Source organism: Dreissena polymorpha, chromosome 1, assembly GCF_020536995.1.
Source record: "Dreissena polymorpha isolate Duluth1 chromosome 1, UMN_Dpol_1.0, whole genome shotgun sequence".
Taxonomy (NCBI): Eukaryota; Metazoa; Mollusca; class Bivalvia; order Myida; family Dreissenidae; genus Dreissena; species Dreissena polymorpha.
In genome coordinates, this window is record NC_068355.1 from 196,498,585 (window position 1) to 196,517,927 (window position 19,343).

At 35.1% G+C, this 19,343-nt stretch overlaps 1 protein-coding gene across 1 annotated transcript; it reads left to right on the plus strand.

Moving 5' to 3' along the window:
* The first annotated feature begins 425 nt into the window (after positions 1-425).
* On the plus strand, positions 426-19,059 carry LOC127865606 (uncharacterized). The gene is made up of 6 exons (XM_052405478.1): positions 426-1,042; positions 7,975-8,142; positions 11,392-11,631; positions 12,454-12,621; positions 15,825-16,064; positions 18,974-19,059. Exons 1-6 carry the CDS (start codon positions 1,036-1,038, stop codon positions 19,057-19,059), a joined length of 909 nt encoding a protein of 302 aa, XP_052261438.1. The 5' UTR covers positions 426-1,035.
* Positions 19,060-19,343: the final 284 nt, after the last annotated feature.

Sequence of the window (19,343 nt, forward strand, 5' to 3'; positions counted from 1 at the left end):
AATCTTTAGTATACAAATCAATATACTGGGCTAAAATAAAATCAGTACATTGATTTTGCCTACCTGTTTGTATTTCGCAATACAAATTACAAATTCCACCCATAATATTCCACCAACTTTTCTGGATAGTATCATTAAACCAAACATGTCTACCTTAGGTTACAAAAAACAGTTTGTTCATTTTTCAATTTTATGCCTAAATAAACTGAAACAGTAATGCGATACACACGAATACATCGATTATATTTCCTATTGTATTACTATATTATCATATTTAGAATGTAAGGTTTTTTTTAAATTAACTGACAAAAGCAAACAATACATTCAATAGTTAATAAATAAATGAAGTATGTTACCATTAACCAAGTTTGTTTTATAAAATGTCTTTAAATTCATACACAAATGTCAGCTTTACATATATTTATTAGATTGCAGTGCTTTTCACATATGCAACAAACAGGCCTATCTTTTATTTAGTTGGGGCTCGCTTGATGTTCTGTAAATCTACCCGGAAAACCTTGAAATGTGTTAACTTGTTTGGATTTAATGTTTAATCACAGGGCGATATTTGTTGTCACTTTTATAATGGTTCAAAATTCCCATTTATTGTTTGGTAAAAAGAGGACACACAATAACTATTTATTATACCGATACTAGACCAACAATTATTTCATTAATTAAACAATCAGTGAATTACTGTCAAGTGATTGTGAAGTTCCAACAACGAAGCTAAACACAGTCACAAACAATTGTTTTCTTACACATTCAATCAGTCATTTTTTTAAAGGTTTTCATTTATTAGTAAATCTGTAGGTATCAGTTTAACAGTTTTATATTAAAATATATTGTCTTGCCAGTTATCTCAACAATAATCCGCTCGTCTGCGACTGCCATCTGCGATGGCTCATTGTGACAGTTCAGGTCAGCGTCTCCAATCTCACAGTATATGGCGTATATGGCGCTGTGTGTAGTGAACCCGTGCACCTGAAGGGGCGTGAAATAAGGATCGTCTCCCTAGCGGATCTCAAGTGCAGCATGCTCGGTATGTTCATAGTTTTAACATTAAAGTCACACGCTCATCTGAGCATTTTGTGTATATGGTGAATTGTTTTGTCACAATTCGTCCGTCATGCGTCGCCTTCGTATATTGTGCGTAGTCCTTTAAAACACTTTAAGAGGCCACATCATTTCCAATCTGTATGAAACTTATTCAGACAATTTTTCCAAATGTTATCTTTGCGAATCTTATGCATGATTCCAGTCTGTTGAAAAACATGGCAACCAGAATGCTGGTTAGTTTTTAATAAATTACATTAGAAAAAATATGTTATACTGTAGAGTAAACTGTTTAGTTCAATCTTCATTACACTTTGTAGGAACATTTGTTATAAGGTTAACTTCGCTGAGTTTGAAAGTGGTTGTGGTCTGTTGACAAACATGGCCACCGGATGGCATTGCAGTCTTCCTTATATGACTTTAGTAAATATTAACCTTGAAAAACACTGTTTTCAATCTCAATGAAACATGGAAGGTGCATTCATTCAAAAGATCTTGGCCGTGTTTTAATAATTGATTATGGTCCGTTGACACACATGGCCGCCAGGTTCACGGGCAGTTTTAATATATGTATATTGTAGCTGGAGCTATACCTTGTTAACATTGTACAATTCACATTTTAGTCCAACCTTTATTTTACCGGGCCAGAACAGTTTTTGTAAACGATATCTCAACCTATTTAGGAAAAGGCTCCGGTCCGTTGAAAAGCATGGTCCCCAGGGAGCGAGGGAGTATCCCTTTAATGGCTACAGTGAAACCTTGTTTACACTGAAGACGTTCTTTGGTTGGTCCTCTATTCATTACACTTGATCAGAACATGTGGTATCTGGGCAGGGTTTAAACATGGTTCTGCCGCTTTGAAAAACATGGCCACACGGGATCGCGTCAGTTTTTTAAGTGGCTTTATTAAAACATTATTAAAACTCTTGAAGTTAAAGTACAGTCCAATATTCACGAAACATTTGTTAGATCAGTTGTTCTAATGAATTTCTTGGCCGAATATCTTAAATGGTTCCGGTTCCTTGCAAAATATTTCCGCCATGTTGCGGGTTAGTATGCATTATATGGCTAAAGTAAAAACATGTTTACGATCTTATGGCTACATTTATTGGTAAGAACATTTGTCAGAATAAAACCTCAGTTACACATTTCCTAGTATGGCTGACATAACTGGCACAACATAATGAAATACGGTAATGCGAATGTTGCGATGTTATTTTGACGGAGTCAACACACTCTCGCATGTAGGTAATTTTGAACGATGTCGCGACTATGCTTGAAATGAAATCCATAGGGATTTAATCGACTTTCCTTTTCAAACAAACACACTTTTTAGCAAGTTCTAATATTACCATTTTTCAGAAAAATTCAAATACAAGAGTATCCTTCGTCTTAAAAATATCATACGAATAATGGAGTAGCGCAATCATTTAAACAACAAAATGAAATTGCCTGTTATAATGTGCCACCTCCACATCTTAATATGTAACAACCACAACTATATGTAATATTTTTTATTGAAGTATATTTTGGTTTGTCTCAGAATGGCATTCCCTATTTCTGGCGTTCTTGTAAGCTTGTCCTAAGCGCGACTTGAAATGGCATGTATTTAAGCTCACCTGATCACATATTGCTCAAGGGGGGGTTATGATAACGTTTTGTCCGTCTTTCGTCAGTCGCAAGACGTTGTGATGAGCAAATGTCGTCCACAACACACAAGTTCTTAACATCAATACAAATCTTAAATGATTAATGCACTTATTTGGGTAACACACGATTTTTGAAAAAGCCCGTGTGTCAAGACCGTCCAGATATAGTTTAAAATCGGTTAGAAAGCGAACATTTGACATGTGCTCGTGTGGGAATTTGAAATACAATACTTATTTATTTAGATCTATGAGTGATCTTGTACTCGAAGAGTTGATGACATTAAAGTTGTGGATGCCAAAGGTTTCTAAAAAAAAATGTGATGTTAAAAGCCTTGCTGTTGAAATATTGAATTCCGTGTTTTAACAGTGGAAGTTGTGTGGTGGGTGGGGAACATATAATCTGAATTTACAGTATATTGAGGAATTGTAAGAGACACTGGATTTTTTTGTGAGATTAGTGTTGCTGTACATATTGTGTTTTTTTCTGATGGCGTGTTCAGACATCGACTGTGCTTTTGAGGACGTCGACAATATGGCTGAACATCGTTGAAGTTGTTTTTCAGTTACTGAAAAATAGTTCAAGATGGACTGAACAATCTTACGACCTGTAATAACCATGCTTTATGTGGGAGGAACTTCATGGCCTTGCAGCTTCTGGACATGATTTTTCGCGCAGACTGGTTTGTGTAACGTTTGCCCTCAGAAAAATTTGCTGCCACCGACATGTTTTTGAGCATCTTTTCTAGATTGACCTCTCCAAGGCCCTGTCTCAAAAAACACTGACTAGAACAACGATCTTTGGTGCGCGGCGCTAGCTAAAATGGATCGTCGTCTTTTGAGAATCAGTCTGGTCGCTTTGGCGAATAAGCCTTGTACATGGCAATTGGGTCACGAGAAGAATTTACCCCAAACATTTTGGGGTTGACCTTCCTTTATTCGACCTGATTCTCACCAGTGCGAGTTTTTGTCTGCCTCTCATAAAACTCTATGCATTCATCAACCTCTGCAGTGGTTCTCAGCCTCACATCTCCCCATCTAAATATAAGGTATGCTATGTGTTTTGTTTTATGATAAAAGTATTTTATTCTACTATTGCTTTTTTTAAACTTAACAACAAAAAATACACAAAAATACACACAAAAATGAAGAAACAACAGTTTTTCCCAGTTTTGTGAAGCGGCCTTTGCCACCCCATTCTGTGAAATAATAAGTCGCGAACTGTTCAAAATAAAAAAAATAGTCGCGAAATTGTTAAAATTGTGTGAATTTCAATCGAGAACATTCTATAATTGTGAAAATTTGAGTTGCGAACTTCTTGAAATTGTGAAAATTTGAGTAGCGATTGTAATAAATTTGTAAAAAAACGGCCATTCTCACAAAAGTAAAAAAGCCCCGAACAGTTCAATTTTAATAGTTAAGGCTTCTATAAATTAAAAAAGTTGCTTTTTATTATTGTGAATGGCGCGCCTTTTAATGTGTCTGTCAGTACACTTATCTGTTCGCAAGAGTTCTTTTAGCTACCATTTTAATACTATATCGATAATATGTGTAAATTAATTTAGATGACGTAGTCTACAAATTTGAATTTACAAACTGTTAAAACCTCAACAATTTAAAAATGTGTCAATTTTACTGGCAATGGACTCTGACAATTGACAGCGAAACCCATGTAAATCATTTGTCACACTAACAGTATCATAAATTAATAATTTTATATGAATCAAGTTTTTCTGCATTGGATTTTTTTATCGAAAATTGTATTTGTTAAAAAAAGAGTAGGTTTTCAATAATAAAAAAACGTGTAATTTGAGCTATTACTAATGATTGAAACGATTCATTTGATAAAATAGAGTTACCCACCTCAATATGTGTTATTCAGTTGTCCCTCTTAAGCCCGTGTGGAGACTGTTATTAAGCCACATTGTGTTTAGCAGGGAGCATTGAGTTTGTGGACCAAGCCAAGCAGTTTCCGACATCTGGTCTATGTCCTCACCGTGAGAGGTTCAGCTTCCCTCGGTTGCCTTAGCCCTGTATACAGCAATGTTCAACTGTTCAATAATGTGAAGGTATGCATTTTAGAGGTGGTGTTCTGCCTTACATTGCAAACATCCATCGGACAACTGAAATAGCTTAAATTGTTTGTATAAACATTTCATTAAATAATCCAGTAAAATATACGTATTTGTGCTATTTACATGTTTAAAACACAACTAGAAGTACAGAATATATGCTAGTAATTGCCCCCTACTGGTTCCACCGGAGGGGCCTAATGGTTTTCGCCCTGTGTGTCCGTCATTCCGTCAGTCTGTGAGTCTGTCACACTTTTCTGGATCCTGCGATATCTTACAAAGTTCTTCATATTTTTTCATGAAACTTGAAACATTGATAGATGGCGATATGGCTATAATGCACGTTATTTCATTTTGTGCCTACGTCAAAATTGTTTGTTGATATGGCAACAAATATATACAAGTAATCTGACAATGTAGGAGCCGGTAGGGGACAGATATTGCTTGGCAATAGTCTTGTTATAAATGCTATGACTAATTCCAATAGTTTATGCATTCATTTGGATAGGCTTTGCACTTTTTGGATAAATTTACTTTCATGTTTTTATATAATTATATATTAAGAACAGAAGTAAAACTCGTTCGTTAGGCTTTTATTTTTTTTTGCATTGAAGATTTCACGAGTCAGTGCGAAGTCTGTTCCGGAACCGGACATAATGCTGTGTGGAAAACGATGTCGACGGAAATACCGATCCAACGAGCTTAAAAAGCCTCTCAATGAACTCGGTTCATAGTCCGACCCATCCGTTTAGTTAGAGAGAGGATCAATCTTGCCACATAGTGATCTAACTGATAAACGGGATTTTCATGTATTTGCTTTGTTTCGCCTTTTTGTGCACAATATCTGCGCAATTTGTTGATATCAGCTAATGTTTTTTTGCTGTTTTTTTATTTTCTTGGTCAGTGAAAAATATATTTACATGTTCAATGTTAACATCCTTAAACTCATTGCTTTTTGAAGTTTCTTGCCTGATTAAATCCTTATTTTGATCATTGATGGGAATGTTCTCAGAAGCTAGTTTGTCAGTAGCAGGTTTTTCCAGTCCATGGTCAAAATCAAACAACACTATGGCATCAAACCCAAACTTGCCTGAAAGTCTTCATATGAAATTTCAACAACATCTTGTGTATTTGCAGTTTGCTAATTGAGTTCAGTTTCAAAGTCACTATCCTCTAGTATTAAATTCAAATTTGGATACTCAATATGATCAGACATATTTGTTGAATTGTGTTCTGTTGCAGACAGCAATTTTAGTGCAGAATATTTACATCATAAATAAATGAAATAAAATATATAACAATAAGGCTAACGTTGTGTTTTATTATTTATTTGTTAATTTTATTTAATGTAATATTATTCTGATTCTGAATTAATAATAATTATAGAAGTATGTTTATGGCTATGAGGTCGCTGAAAATATAAGTTTCATATGAACTTTATGAATGAGGTAAAAAAGTGTTCCGTCTATAAATAGCAATTGGAGAATATCCTGAAAATATCCTGATATAAAATAGCGATTGTATAAAGCTGAATTTATACGATCGTTGTTATATAATCGATTTTCATCTGGTAAAGGATAAAATCTATTCCACGCGCATGGATACATGATCGCTTATCTAGCAATTCAATAGTATTATCCATGCACTTGTGCCATTATTGGCAACAAAAATTAGTGTAACCCGTCCAAGGTCCTATTATGAAAATCCGCTTAAATTAAGTTTAACTATATTTTGTCGAATTGTTCGATTTTGGAACGGATTCCGGCAATCTATGGACTGGCGAATATTTAAAGTTAGCGAATTATGTCATTACACTCAGGCTAGTAAACCATCTAAAAAAGAAAACGTCTATCAACTTGTGTCGTAATAAGTAATATATCAATGTATAATCGTTGCGTGTGCATACACATCTTGAGAATTGAGTTATGTAAATTGTAAAATGAATATTGTTATTTAAAGTAATTAGATACATATTTATTTATTCCAATGCCATGCATAATGTAAACGAGTTGTTCATTTAAACATGTCATTTTGATAATATTATAGGGGATATATTTGAATTACGGAGTGAAAATTATATTTTATAAAATGAGTAAGATGACGTCAAAATGGCTGCCGAGATCAAGATACCTGCTAAAAACTTGCTGCGTAAACCAGGATCCAATCCAAAATTTGCTTTAGAATAATAAATGTGTACAACTAATTTCAGTCTTGTATGATGTATTGGGTAATTTTATAGACTAACAGTCATAGGTGAGTCAGTATTGAATGCTGTGGGTAATGTGTCAGACTTACAGTTCTTGGTGAGTCAGTATTGAAAGATGTAGTGAGTAATGTGTCAGACTTACAGTCAAATAAGAATCAGTCTTGTATGATGTGTTGGCTTTCCCAACAGATTTGCGTGGGGTAGTGTAAATGGTGTATGTCCAGGGACCGGGAGATCAAGTTTGATAACCGTAGTGGTAGCATTCTTTGAGCTCCTCCGAATGACTCTAAGTAATGGTTCTACCCAGGAAACGAACCCAAGAGTCAGATAAGCCTTAGGCTTTTGATTCAATCGAGCTTGAATAGAAAGGTATAACTATATCCTGTCCTTGCTGTGGCCCCTAGTTGGAGAGTATTATAACGATCTTTCCAAAATCATAATACCAGAGTACCGGTCTTGTTTCTGAAAGTTATGCTGTTCGATACAATGAATATATGTTTTGTTAAGGAAAACAATGTGAACAATGTAATACATTGAACAATGATATGTTAATGGTTTCCTATGACATATAGCGATTGGACAACATAGTAGAAAATATGAGTCTCCATTTTGGAAAACTAGGCTTAATGCATGTGTGCAAAGTGTCGTGTTATATAAGACTCTGCGGTCAGCATAGGCTTATTACAGATGACACTTGCCAATGACTTAATATTTATTGAAAACGAGACATTATTTTAATGAAAACATCCATGAAAGCAGAAAGTGGACTGCACATGCTAATCTGGGATAAAATTACTCAGATGTATTTAATCCGGTTTTCCTAAATGTAGGCTCATATTCTTGAAAATTATACTTAATTTAAACAGGTTACAATGAGTTTGTCCTGTTTTGACAAAGAAACTCTTTTATCTGATTTTTTTAAAATTATTTCTTGAACTTTAGCAGTGAATTGTTTTTTGTTGGAAACTAATATTTTGTTTGCTGCTTCTTGCAGATACGATTGAGATATTAAAGGCCCCTAATGCCACATACGATGTTGAGCCCAATATGACGATTGTCATTGCCATAGATGCCATCACGGACCCAGACTGGCAGAACCAGATAAGCTACAAATGGTTCTGGTACTTGCCAGTTACCACGTCGACCGGTAACCAAATTATAGGTCAGTGTAGTCAGGTCAACAACACGTCCATGTTGGCCCCTAAAAAATTGTTAAAAAACTGATCTTTTATGTGAGAAGGTACTCAATAGCATTTGAAAAGTGTACACAAATCGGACAACTGGAAAGTTGTGTTTATGCAAGTATTGACTCACATTTAATGATATGTGTGTCTATGCTAAGGTTTTTGGGGCAAATAATTAAATAACCCTCTCCCACTCAGAAGGACAGTGAAAATGGCTGTTTGCAATCAGCATAAAGCTATAACTGCCTGAGAGTTACTTGAAGTCGGTTACGGCTTTATGCTGTTTGCTGCTCATGAGTTTTAAACAAAGCTTTTAAAACTTGAATCCAATAAATTTAACTTTCTTAGAGACTACACTTGCGTCAAAATATGTATCCAAGTGGTAAAGAATCATCAAACTCGGAACTTTTCTAGACTGTCATTTCTGTCATCTACAATTTTGAATAACTTGCCACAGACTTCACCCTGTGGAGTGTGCCGATTACATACACAACATATCTATAGCTTTAAGGTAAAGGTCATGCTTAGAGGTTAAAGGTTAAATAAAAGATGATTATACAAAACATGTATGGGCTTCATCATTATTGGAAAATTATAATTGTATTCCCCACACATTTTCACTGTTGGTTATGACATGATGTAGTGTTTTATCCAGGCCTCATCAGCTGGCGCCCCGCCATGCCTATGTTTTCGGAGCGCCACTCTACCCCTTGCAAAGCCCATAAGCGCGATGTGCCATTTTATCTAGATCCATCTGTTTAAAGTTTTATCCGATTTTACAATCGTTTGTTATCTCGGTGTCCCGAAAACATGCATATTAATGCATGACTGCGTATGACGCAATGAACGAGGGCCTATAACCCGAAAAGTGCTGTAAAATCAATAATCACCCCGTAGCATTTGATTGCGCGAGTTGGTATAAGCTCCAAATATGATATGTTAACTCTGCCTACGGCATTTTTGTGATGCATCTGTCATTTTGATTGGCAATGCGGCATTATCAATTGAAAACAATCAGACATAGCAGTTTGTTCTTAATAAAACGGACTGGGATTTGTGTCAACGAATTAATGAGTCACTCGCGCTTCTTAACGACAAACTTCGACGACCCAAACTTTTGGCACAGACTATTTATCTGAAATAAATCAGCAATAATTATACAGTCCTTGCGTATGACTGTTTTTTTCGCTCACCTACATGGGGTACAAATAATATTTACCTAAATTAACGACTTTACGTAGTGTTATTCAAACTAAAATGATCCGACATCTTTTTTAATATCAGAATATTCGTAAGACACAAGGCCGTAACGGTATAGATTGCAATTACTTAGAGATAAGCCGAGTTTCGAATACTGTATTTAACAAGTCAAACCCTCGCAAATTTTAAAGAACTCTTATTTACATGTATAGCAATTTAGCTCATCCAATTGTTGGAAAAAATGAGCTATTATCATCACCTGAGCGTCTGCGTCTGCGTTTGCGTCAGGTTAAGTTTTATATTTAGGTGCATTTTTCTCATGAAGTATCCAAGCTACTGCATTCAAACTTAGTACTCTTACTAACTGTTATGAGGGGACTGGGCAGGCAAAGTAAAATTGTCATTTAAACGGAATTATGTACCTTTTGTTTTATTAAGTAACTTTGAATAGTTTTGTTTGTTAAGATCCTCTTTATTTCTAAAGTATCGAGGCTATTGCTTTCAAACTTTAACTACTTTCATAATACCATGGGGGCACTGTACCTGACAAGTTGAATTTTACCTTGACCTTTAAATGACTTTGTCTCTCAAGGCCAAATTATAAAATTTTGCTAAAATTGCCATACCTTCTTTATTTATGATCAGATTTGATTCATATTTTGACAAAACACCACTTACCTGACATACCATAATAGACTCCACCCAAACCATCCCCCACGCTTCATGCTAGAATCACTTCCACAGAAAGTGAGTTTCCCCCATGTTTTTCTTAATTTGGAAAGATCATCTAATAAATGACTATACCCTCACACTATACAACCCTCTCAACCCTCCGACCACTTCGACCCACCAAAAAAAAATACTATTTCTTTTTTAAACAGTGTTTGAAAAAACACAACAATTTTCATTATTGTATTTTTGAAAGACAGTTTAATCATTTCAACCAAGAATCCCCCACAAAAAAGATGATTTTTTCATTGTGTTTCTTATTTGTGGAAGATAATGTAATAAATGACCACACCACCACACTATACATCCCTCTCCATCCCCACACCTTATTTCTTTTTTATTGAAGTTTTGAGATAGGTCATTTTAATTTAAAACTAAAAAAATGAGCAGTCTGCACCCACTAGGCGGTGCTGTTGTTTTATTATGTAATAACTACCTATTTCATGACTGGCAAACCGGCATATACATGTAACACCGTTTGTTTAACTCTCATTGTCACGAGGAACACGCGGATATGTAACGCTGATTGACACTTTGTTTGTTCAATGCTTCATTAATTTATGAATACAGACATGATTAATAGTTAAAAATGGCATTTAGTATAGACATTAAGAAACATGTGTTATTTAATTCATTCAGGGACGTATACCAACACGTGTGCGTCCCTGGTTCATGTAACCTTTTCATTTCTAAACGACAAGAGCGTTCGATATGAATGTGATGGCATTGCGAAAATTCGACGTACGCTAAACATAAACATCCGGAAAGTTTACTTTCAAATAAGTTATGTCATGATCAGTTAAAGCTGTGATTAAAAGTTTAAAAAAGTTGAACACATCTTATGTGCTTTTGTAAGAGAATCGCCGTGTGCAATGCCTTTTTTAAGCCATTCGCCATGCCCCTCTGCCCTTCTAGATTAAACACTACATGTTGTGTTGCTAGCACTGTAGGATTCTGAATTTCATTGTAACTTAAATGAAATATCGCACTTGAGAAAATAATTTTATTATTCCAAATTTCGTTATGTGTAGCTTAACCAATAATGTTACTCTTTAGAAAATAATGTTATTCTGAATTTCCATCTATGTAAATCACCAATATTTCTACCCTTCAGATGAGCAGCACTTCCATCTATGATCAGTATTTCTAGCTGTCATTGACCATTAAGTGGAATAATTTCTGGTTGGTCTACATATAGTGGCTTAAAGATGATTTCTTCATGCATACATCTATGTTAGTTGTTTTTGATAAATCGTTATGTTCATTGAATGTTACTCACTGATATAACTACCTTACAGAGAAGCAGCCAATCCCACCCACCTCCAGCTATGACAAGTACTTCAAGCTGTCAATGTCGGGCAAGGAGCTGACCTTCACCATACCCGACGTGAAAACACCTGTAATGGCGGACAGTATAGCCGAGTATGATCTTTACCAGGACCTCACGGACGACAGGCTTTTCTCCATCAATATCGGCCACAAGTTTGACCATCGAGTGGTGAACTTCACTGTGAAAGGAAAGGAGCTGGAAAAAACAAGTAGGACTTCATTTTTTTCGAATATTGCAAGGTTGTGTTTCCTTCTTTTTATATCTGAATTCAAGCTTCTCATTTTTGCATCATTTAACTTGTGTAAATTGACGCGACTGTGAATAATATCTTAATTGATATTCCACACTTTGCTGTTTTAATAAAAATGAGTGTTATTTCAAGTTACGCATACGAATATTTGACGTTGAAATAACATGTGTTGAACAATAATTACCTTTATTTAAATATTTTTACAAAGAAATTGAGTATGCATGTATAACTGTATACATCCATTTGTTATTTCATTCAGAACTTTATCGGATTTAAACAGGCTGGCTGCATTTATTTAGAATGGTCTATGCGAAGCGAGTGTCCGATGGCATAGACGGGGTCGTGTCTATAAATTGACAATTTCCGCATAGACAAACACGTCACGTCTATGCGGCGACACGCCAATGCAATTTCACATTCATGTCAGTGCAGGTTTCCGTAGGGCGATACGTTAATGGCTAAATGTTTCACCATGCTTTTATGTATAAAACTCATAGCTAAATACTTTTCCTGAGATCCCTGTAAAATACGCGTTTTCACCGACTACATATTATGTGACCAATCGCAAGACGTTGTGATAATCAAATGTCGTCCATAACATACAAGTACTTCACAACAATACATACCTTAAATAATTCATACAATTATTTGGTCACAACAGATTTTTGAAAAAGCTCGTCTGCCCAGACCGTCCAGAAATTGTTTAATAAAATAATATACACAATGTTTACTTGTTTCACACCTATGTATTACTAATTTTTGGTTCGCCGCTTCTTGCAGATACGATTGAGATATTAAAGGCTCCTAATGCCACATACTATGTTGAGCCCAACATGAAGATTGTCATTGCCATAGATGTCGTCACGGACCCAGACTGGCAGCACCAGATTAGCTACAAATGGTTCTGGTACTTGCCAGTTACCACGGCGACCGGTGACCAGATTATAGGTCAGTGTAGTCAGGTCAACAACACGTTCATTTTGAACCCTAAACAATTGTTACAACAGTTTTTTTAACTGATCCTTAATGGTAGGATGTACTTAATATCATTTGAAAAGTGTACACAAATCGGACTACTGGGAAGTTTTGTTTATGCAAGTATTGACTTACAATTAATGATATGTGTGTCTATGCTTAGGTTTTGGGGGCAAATAATTAATTAACCCTCTCCCACTCAGAAGGTCAATGAAAATGGCTGTTTGCAATTAGTATAAAGCTATAACTGCCTGAGAGTAACTTGAAGTCGGTAACGGCTTTATGCTGTTTGCTGCTCATGAGTTTTAAATGGTTGGAAACAAAACCTTTAAAACTTGAATCCAATAAATTAAACTTTCTAAGGGACTACACATGCGTCAAAATATGCATCCAAGTGGTAAAGGATCATCAAACTCGGTATCCCAGAACTTTTCTAGACTGTTATTTCTGTCATCTACAATTTTGAATAGCTTGCAACTGACTTCACCCTGTGGAAAGTGCCGATCACATAAAAACATATATAATGCTTAAAGGTAAAGGTCATGCTTAGAGGTTAAAGGTGAAATAAAAGATGATTATACAAAACATGTATGGGCTTCATCATTTATTGGGAAATTATAATTTTATTTCCCACACATTTTCACTGTTGGTTATGACATGTTGTAGTGTTGTATCAAGGCCTAATCAACTGGCGCCCCGCCATGCCTAAGTTTTCGGAGTGCCACTCTACCCCTTGCAAAGCCCATTAGCGCGATGTGCCATTTTATCTAGATCCCTATGTTTAAAGTCTTATCTGATTTTACAATCGTTGGTTATCTCGGTGTCCCGAAAACATGCATATTAATGCATGACTGCGTATGATGCAATGAAAGAGGGCCTATGACCCGAAAAGTGCTGTAAAAATCAATATTCACCCCGTAGCATTTAGTTGCGCGAGTTGGTATGAGCTCCAAATATGATATTTTAACCCTGCCTACAGCATTGTTGTGATGCATCTGTCATTCTGATTGGCTAAGCGGCCTTATCAATAGAAACCAATCAGAAAAAGCAGTTTGTTCTTAATAAAACGGCGTGGGTTTTGTGTCAACGAATTAATGATAGTCACTCACGTTTCTTAACGACAAACTTCGACGACCCAAATTTTTGGCACAGACTATTTATCTGATTTATCTGCGACTTTACGTAGTGTTATTCAAACTAAAATGATCCGACATCTTTTGGTTATATCAGAATATTCGTAAGACGCAAGGTCGCAACGGTATAGATTGTAATTACTTAGAGTTTAGCCGAGTTTCAAATACTGTATTAAACAAGTCAAACCCACGCAAATTTTAAAGAACTCTTATTTACATGTTTCGCAATTTTAGCTCATCTATTTTTTGGAAAAAAATGAGCTAATGTCATCACATGAACGTCGGCGTCTGCGTCGGCGAAGGCGTCTACGTCTGCGTCTGCTCGGCGTCATGTTAAGTTTTGTGTTTAGGTGCATTTTTCTCATGAAGTATCCATGCTACTGCATTCAAACTTAGTACTCTTACTAACTGTTATGAGGGGACTGGGCAGACAAAGTAAAGTTGTCATTTCAACGGAATTATGACCCTTTTTTTACTAAGTAACTTTAAATATTTTTTTTAGATCCTCTTTACTTCTAAAGTATCAAGGCTATCGCTTTCAAACTTTTACTACTTTCATACTTCCATGGGGGTACTGTACCTGAAAAGTTGAATTTTACCTTGACCTTTAAATGACCTTGACTCTCATGGTCAATCAATTAAATTTTGCTAAAATTGCCATACCTTCTTCATTTATGATCAGATTTGATTCATACTTTGACAAAACAACAATAACCGGACATACCATAATAGACTCCACCCAAACCATCCCCCATGCTCCATGCAAGAATCCCTTACACCAAAAATGATTTTTTCCCCATGTTTTCTTATTTTTGAAAGATCATCTAATAAATGACTATAACCTCACACTATTCAACCCTCTCAACCCCCCGACCACTTCGACCCACCAACATAAATACTGTTTCTTTTTTAAACTATTTTCATTATTGTATTTTTGAAAGACATTTTAACCATTTCACCCAAGAATCCCCCCCCACATAAAAGATGATTTTTTTAGTGTGTTTCTTATTTGTGGAAGATAATGTAATAAATAACCACACCCCACACTATACATCCCTCTCCATTCCCACACCTCATTCATTTTTAATTGAAGTTTTGAGATAGGTCCTTACAATTTAAAAACAAAAAAAATGAGCAGTCTGCACCCGCTAGGCGGTGCTCTTGTTTTATTATGTAATGACTACCTATTTCATGACTGGCAAACCGGCATATACATGTACCGCCGTTTGTTTAACTCTCATTGTCACGAGGGACACGCGGATATCTAACGCTGATTGAAACTTTCTTTGTTCAATGCTTCATTAATTTATGAATTCTGACATGATTACTGTTTAACATTGCATTTAGTAAAGGCATTACGAAACATGTGTTATTTTGTTCATTCAGGGACGTATACCAACACATGTACGTCCCTGGTTCATGCAACCTTTTCATTTGAAAACGACAAGAGCGTTCGATATGAATGTGATGTCATTGCAAAAACTCGACGTACGCTTAACATAAACATCCGGACAGTTTAATTTCAAATAAGTTCTGCCATGATCAGTTAAAGCTGTGATTAAAAGTTTTAAAAAGTTGAACAAATCTTATGTGTCTTTTGTAAGAGAATCGACGTGTGCAATGCCTTTTTTTAGCCATTCGCCATGCCCCTCTGCCCTTCTAGATTAAACACTTCATGATGTGTTACTAGCACTGTAGGATTCTGAATTCCATTGTTACTTAAATGATATATCTCACTTGAGAAAATAATTTCATAATTCCAAATTTCGTTCTTCGTAGCTTAACCAATAATGTTACTCTTTAGAAAAGAATGTTATTCTGAATTTCCATCTATGTAAATCACCAATATTTCTACCCTTCAGATGAGCAGCACTTCCATCTTTGATCAGTATTTCTAGCTGTCACTGACCATCGAGTGGAATAATTTCTGGTTGTTTACATGTAGTGGCTTAAAGATGATTTCTTCATGTATACATCTATAAATTGTTTTTGATAAATCGCTATGTTCATTGAATTTTACTCACTGATATAACTACCTTACAGAGAAGCAGCCACTCCCACCCACCTCCCGCTATGACAAGTACTTCAAGCTGTCACTGTCGGGCAAGGAGCTGACCTTCACCATACCCGACGTGAAAATACCTGTAATGGCGGACAATACGGCCGAGTATGATCTCTACCAGGACCTCACGGATGACAGGCTCTTCTCCATCAATATCAGCCACAAGTTTGACTATCGAGTGGTGAACTTCACCGTAAAAGGAAAGGAGCTGGAAAAAACAAGTAGGACTTCATTTTTTTTTAATATTGCACGGTTGTATTTCATCCTCCTTATATCTGAATTCCAGCTTTTCATTTTTGCATCATTAAACTTGTGTAAATTGACGCGACTATGCATATAATCTTAATTGATATTCCACACTTTGCTGTTTTAATAAAAATGAGTGTTATTTCAAGTTACGCATACGAATATTTGACGTTGAAATAACATGTGTTGAACAATGATAATCTTTATTAAAATATGTTCACAAAGAACTTGAGTATGCATGTATAACTGTATACATCCATTTGTTATTTCATTCAGAACTTTATCGGATTTAAACTTTGTGGCTGGAATGCATTAATTTAGAATGGTCTATGCGGAGCGAGTGTTCGATTGCATAGACGGGGTCGTGTATATAAATTGACAATTTCCGCATAGACAAACACGTCACGCCTATGCGGTGACAGGCCAATGCGGTTTCACATCCATGTCAGTGCAGGTTTCCGTAGGGCGATACGTTAATGGCTACATGTTTCACCATGCTTTAATGTATAAAACTCATAGCTAAATACTTTTCCTGAGATCCCTGTCAAATAAGCGTATTCATCGACTACATATTATGTGACCAATCGCAAGACGTTGTGATAATCAGATGTCGTCCATAACATACAAGTACTTCACAACAATACATACCTTGAATGATTTATACAATTATTTGGGTCGCAACATATTTTTTAAAAAGCTCGTCTGTCCAGACCGTGCAGAAATCGTTTAATAAAATAATATATACATTATTTTACCTTGTGACACACCTATGTATAACTCAATTGTTTCGCTTGAATTGGTTTTAAGTCAATGTGGTTGTTATTTTTGGTGTTTTGTATTTCATGAGCAATTGTAAACCAAAAGAGCTTTTATTTATTTTAGCTCGATTTCATCGAAAGCCTAAGGCTTATTGAAACGCTCTCGTGTCCGTTTTCTGATTCTTTAACGATAATAAACGTGGTATTGTATTGGTACATTTAGTGCTAAAAGTTGAATATAATATACTTACACTTACGATTACAGACTATTTCATGAAATTATTCAAGAAGGTTTGAACGACGATCAGTTATACTTCGAAATACTTTACTTATAGACATCGATTTAACGTTTTCAAATGCATGGAACTAACAAAAGGTTACCGCTGTAAACCTCATTATCGCTTGATGTTAACCTTCCAATAATATTTGTAAAGCAACAGTATACCTTTTGTATATATACGTACTTCAACAAAGAGAAAAACGTCAATAAATGCTCAATACTTATATGAACTGCGGTTTAATCATGCATTGTATGGAATATTGAGCACCTGTTTAGAATAAAAAAAGAGTGGATGTAAATAAAAATGTCTATGTTGAGTTTCAGAATTACTATGTATAAAGTAAAATGTGTTTACCCATTGTTTTCGTTAAAAAATGTCTTTACATTAACATACCTTACTTATTTATTTTGAAGTGGACTAAAGACAATCTGTTCCGATGATCATGGCTACATGGGTTAATAACGTAATATTTATTTACGATTTATACTGCCTTTAAAAAAAACGATCGCTTATCTAGCAATTAAATTGTAGTATCCATGTAATAGTGCAATTATTGGCAACAACCATCAGTGTAATCCGTTCAAGGTCATATTGTGACAATCCGCTGTAAACAAGATTAAGCTATATTTTGTCGAAGTGTTCGATTTGGGAACGTATGCCGGCAATCTATGGCCTGGTGAATATATAAATGTCCCGGATTAGGTCATTACGCTCAGTCTAGTTCCATCTAAAAAAGAAAACGTCTACCACATTGTGTCGTTATAAGTATGATATAAATGTATGATCCTAGCGATTGCATTAAAATGAACGAGTGAACGAGTAGTTCATTGAACCATGTCCGTCGCACAAGATTAATGCTCTGTACTATCGACTTTTATGGACTAAATTATCGTTGTTTATTGACTTTGTTTCAAATTGTACAAAACGCTTTAAGATAACAAATTCGTATGGATATGTAAGGTTGTGTGTTCGTGCCTATGCGAATTCGTTATTATTTGGCCGGAATAAAAATTGATTCACATCTTAATAGCGACGTACGTTGATTGATCGTCGTGTAGTAATCACAGTATGCAGCAAAACGTCATTATTTTAAAACAATGTTAGGATAATTCTATAATTTAATAATTCTTTTAAATAATCGGCTATTATTGCCAAAGAAGAAGGATGCAAATCCGTTCACAAGTACGACCATATGGCCGGTCGATTAATATTTGACCAGATTAAAAAATATTTCGCTGCCGTATTCACACAAAACCCGGGAATGTTCAATACGATCGTACATAAAGCGGTTTTACCCCTTACGACGTTTGTTAACATATATACAAAGTTGAAAGCCCAATACATGGATTGGATTTTAATCGTTTTGCTATGTTGTTACTTTCGTGCTTTTCCAGCAGCAGATAAATATAGTCAAAATCAATATTTGTATTTACTCACTAAACACTTCAGCCACGGGGTTTAAAACCAATATGCTTACATATATGTAATATCCCCCACGATCTCAAAATGAAACCATTTAATGTGACCAACATATTGTTTATTACAAAAACACACAACCATGCGGCGTTGAGATTCCTTTATAAAATCGACGGTATGCCATTAAACTGTCCAGTACGGGATCGGTTACTTCAACTTCAACTGTCTTCATCACATTTGACCCTCTGTCCGCTTGTTACACATTTAATTATTTTAATTTTTTGAAAAAATGAGAAGCTCAACAAGGGTGCCGTAGACAGGCACTATTCATGACTAATATAAATTGGTTTATATTTGCAGCAATATGAACTGTTAAAAGGCTCCTTTTTTATTTTTCATATATTGATTTTTGTTTCAATAACAATGCAGAGGCGTCAACATCCCAAGCGCATGTGTACATCGGAATTGGGCTCGGTGCCGTTGTGTTAGTTGTCACAGCAGCAGTTATGAAGTAAGCTTAAATGTTACTTGCCAATATTATATATATATATATATATATATATATATATATATATATATATATATATATATATATATATATATATATATTTATTTATTTATATATATATATATATATATATATATATATATATATATATATATATATATATATTCAATGTGAAATAAAATATACTGAATGAAACGTAAATGGTTTACTGTATACGATTTCACTTAATACATCCAATGCGACAAAACATGCATGATGTATGTTTAAGTACTTAATACAATTTTTTAAATG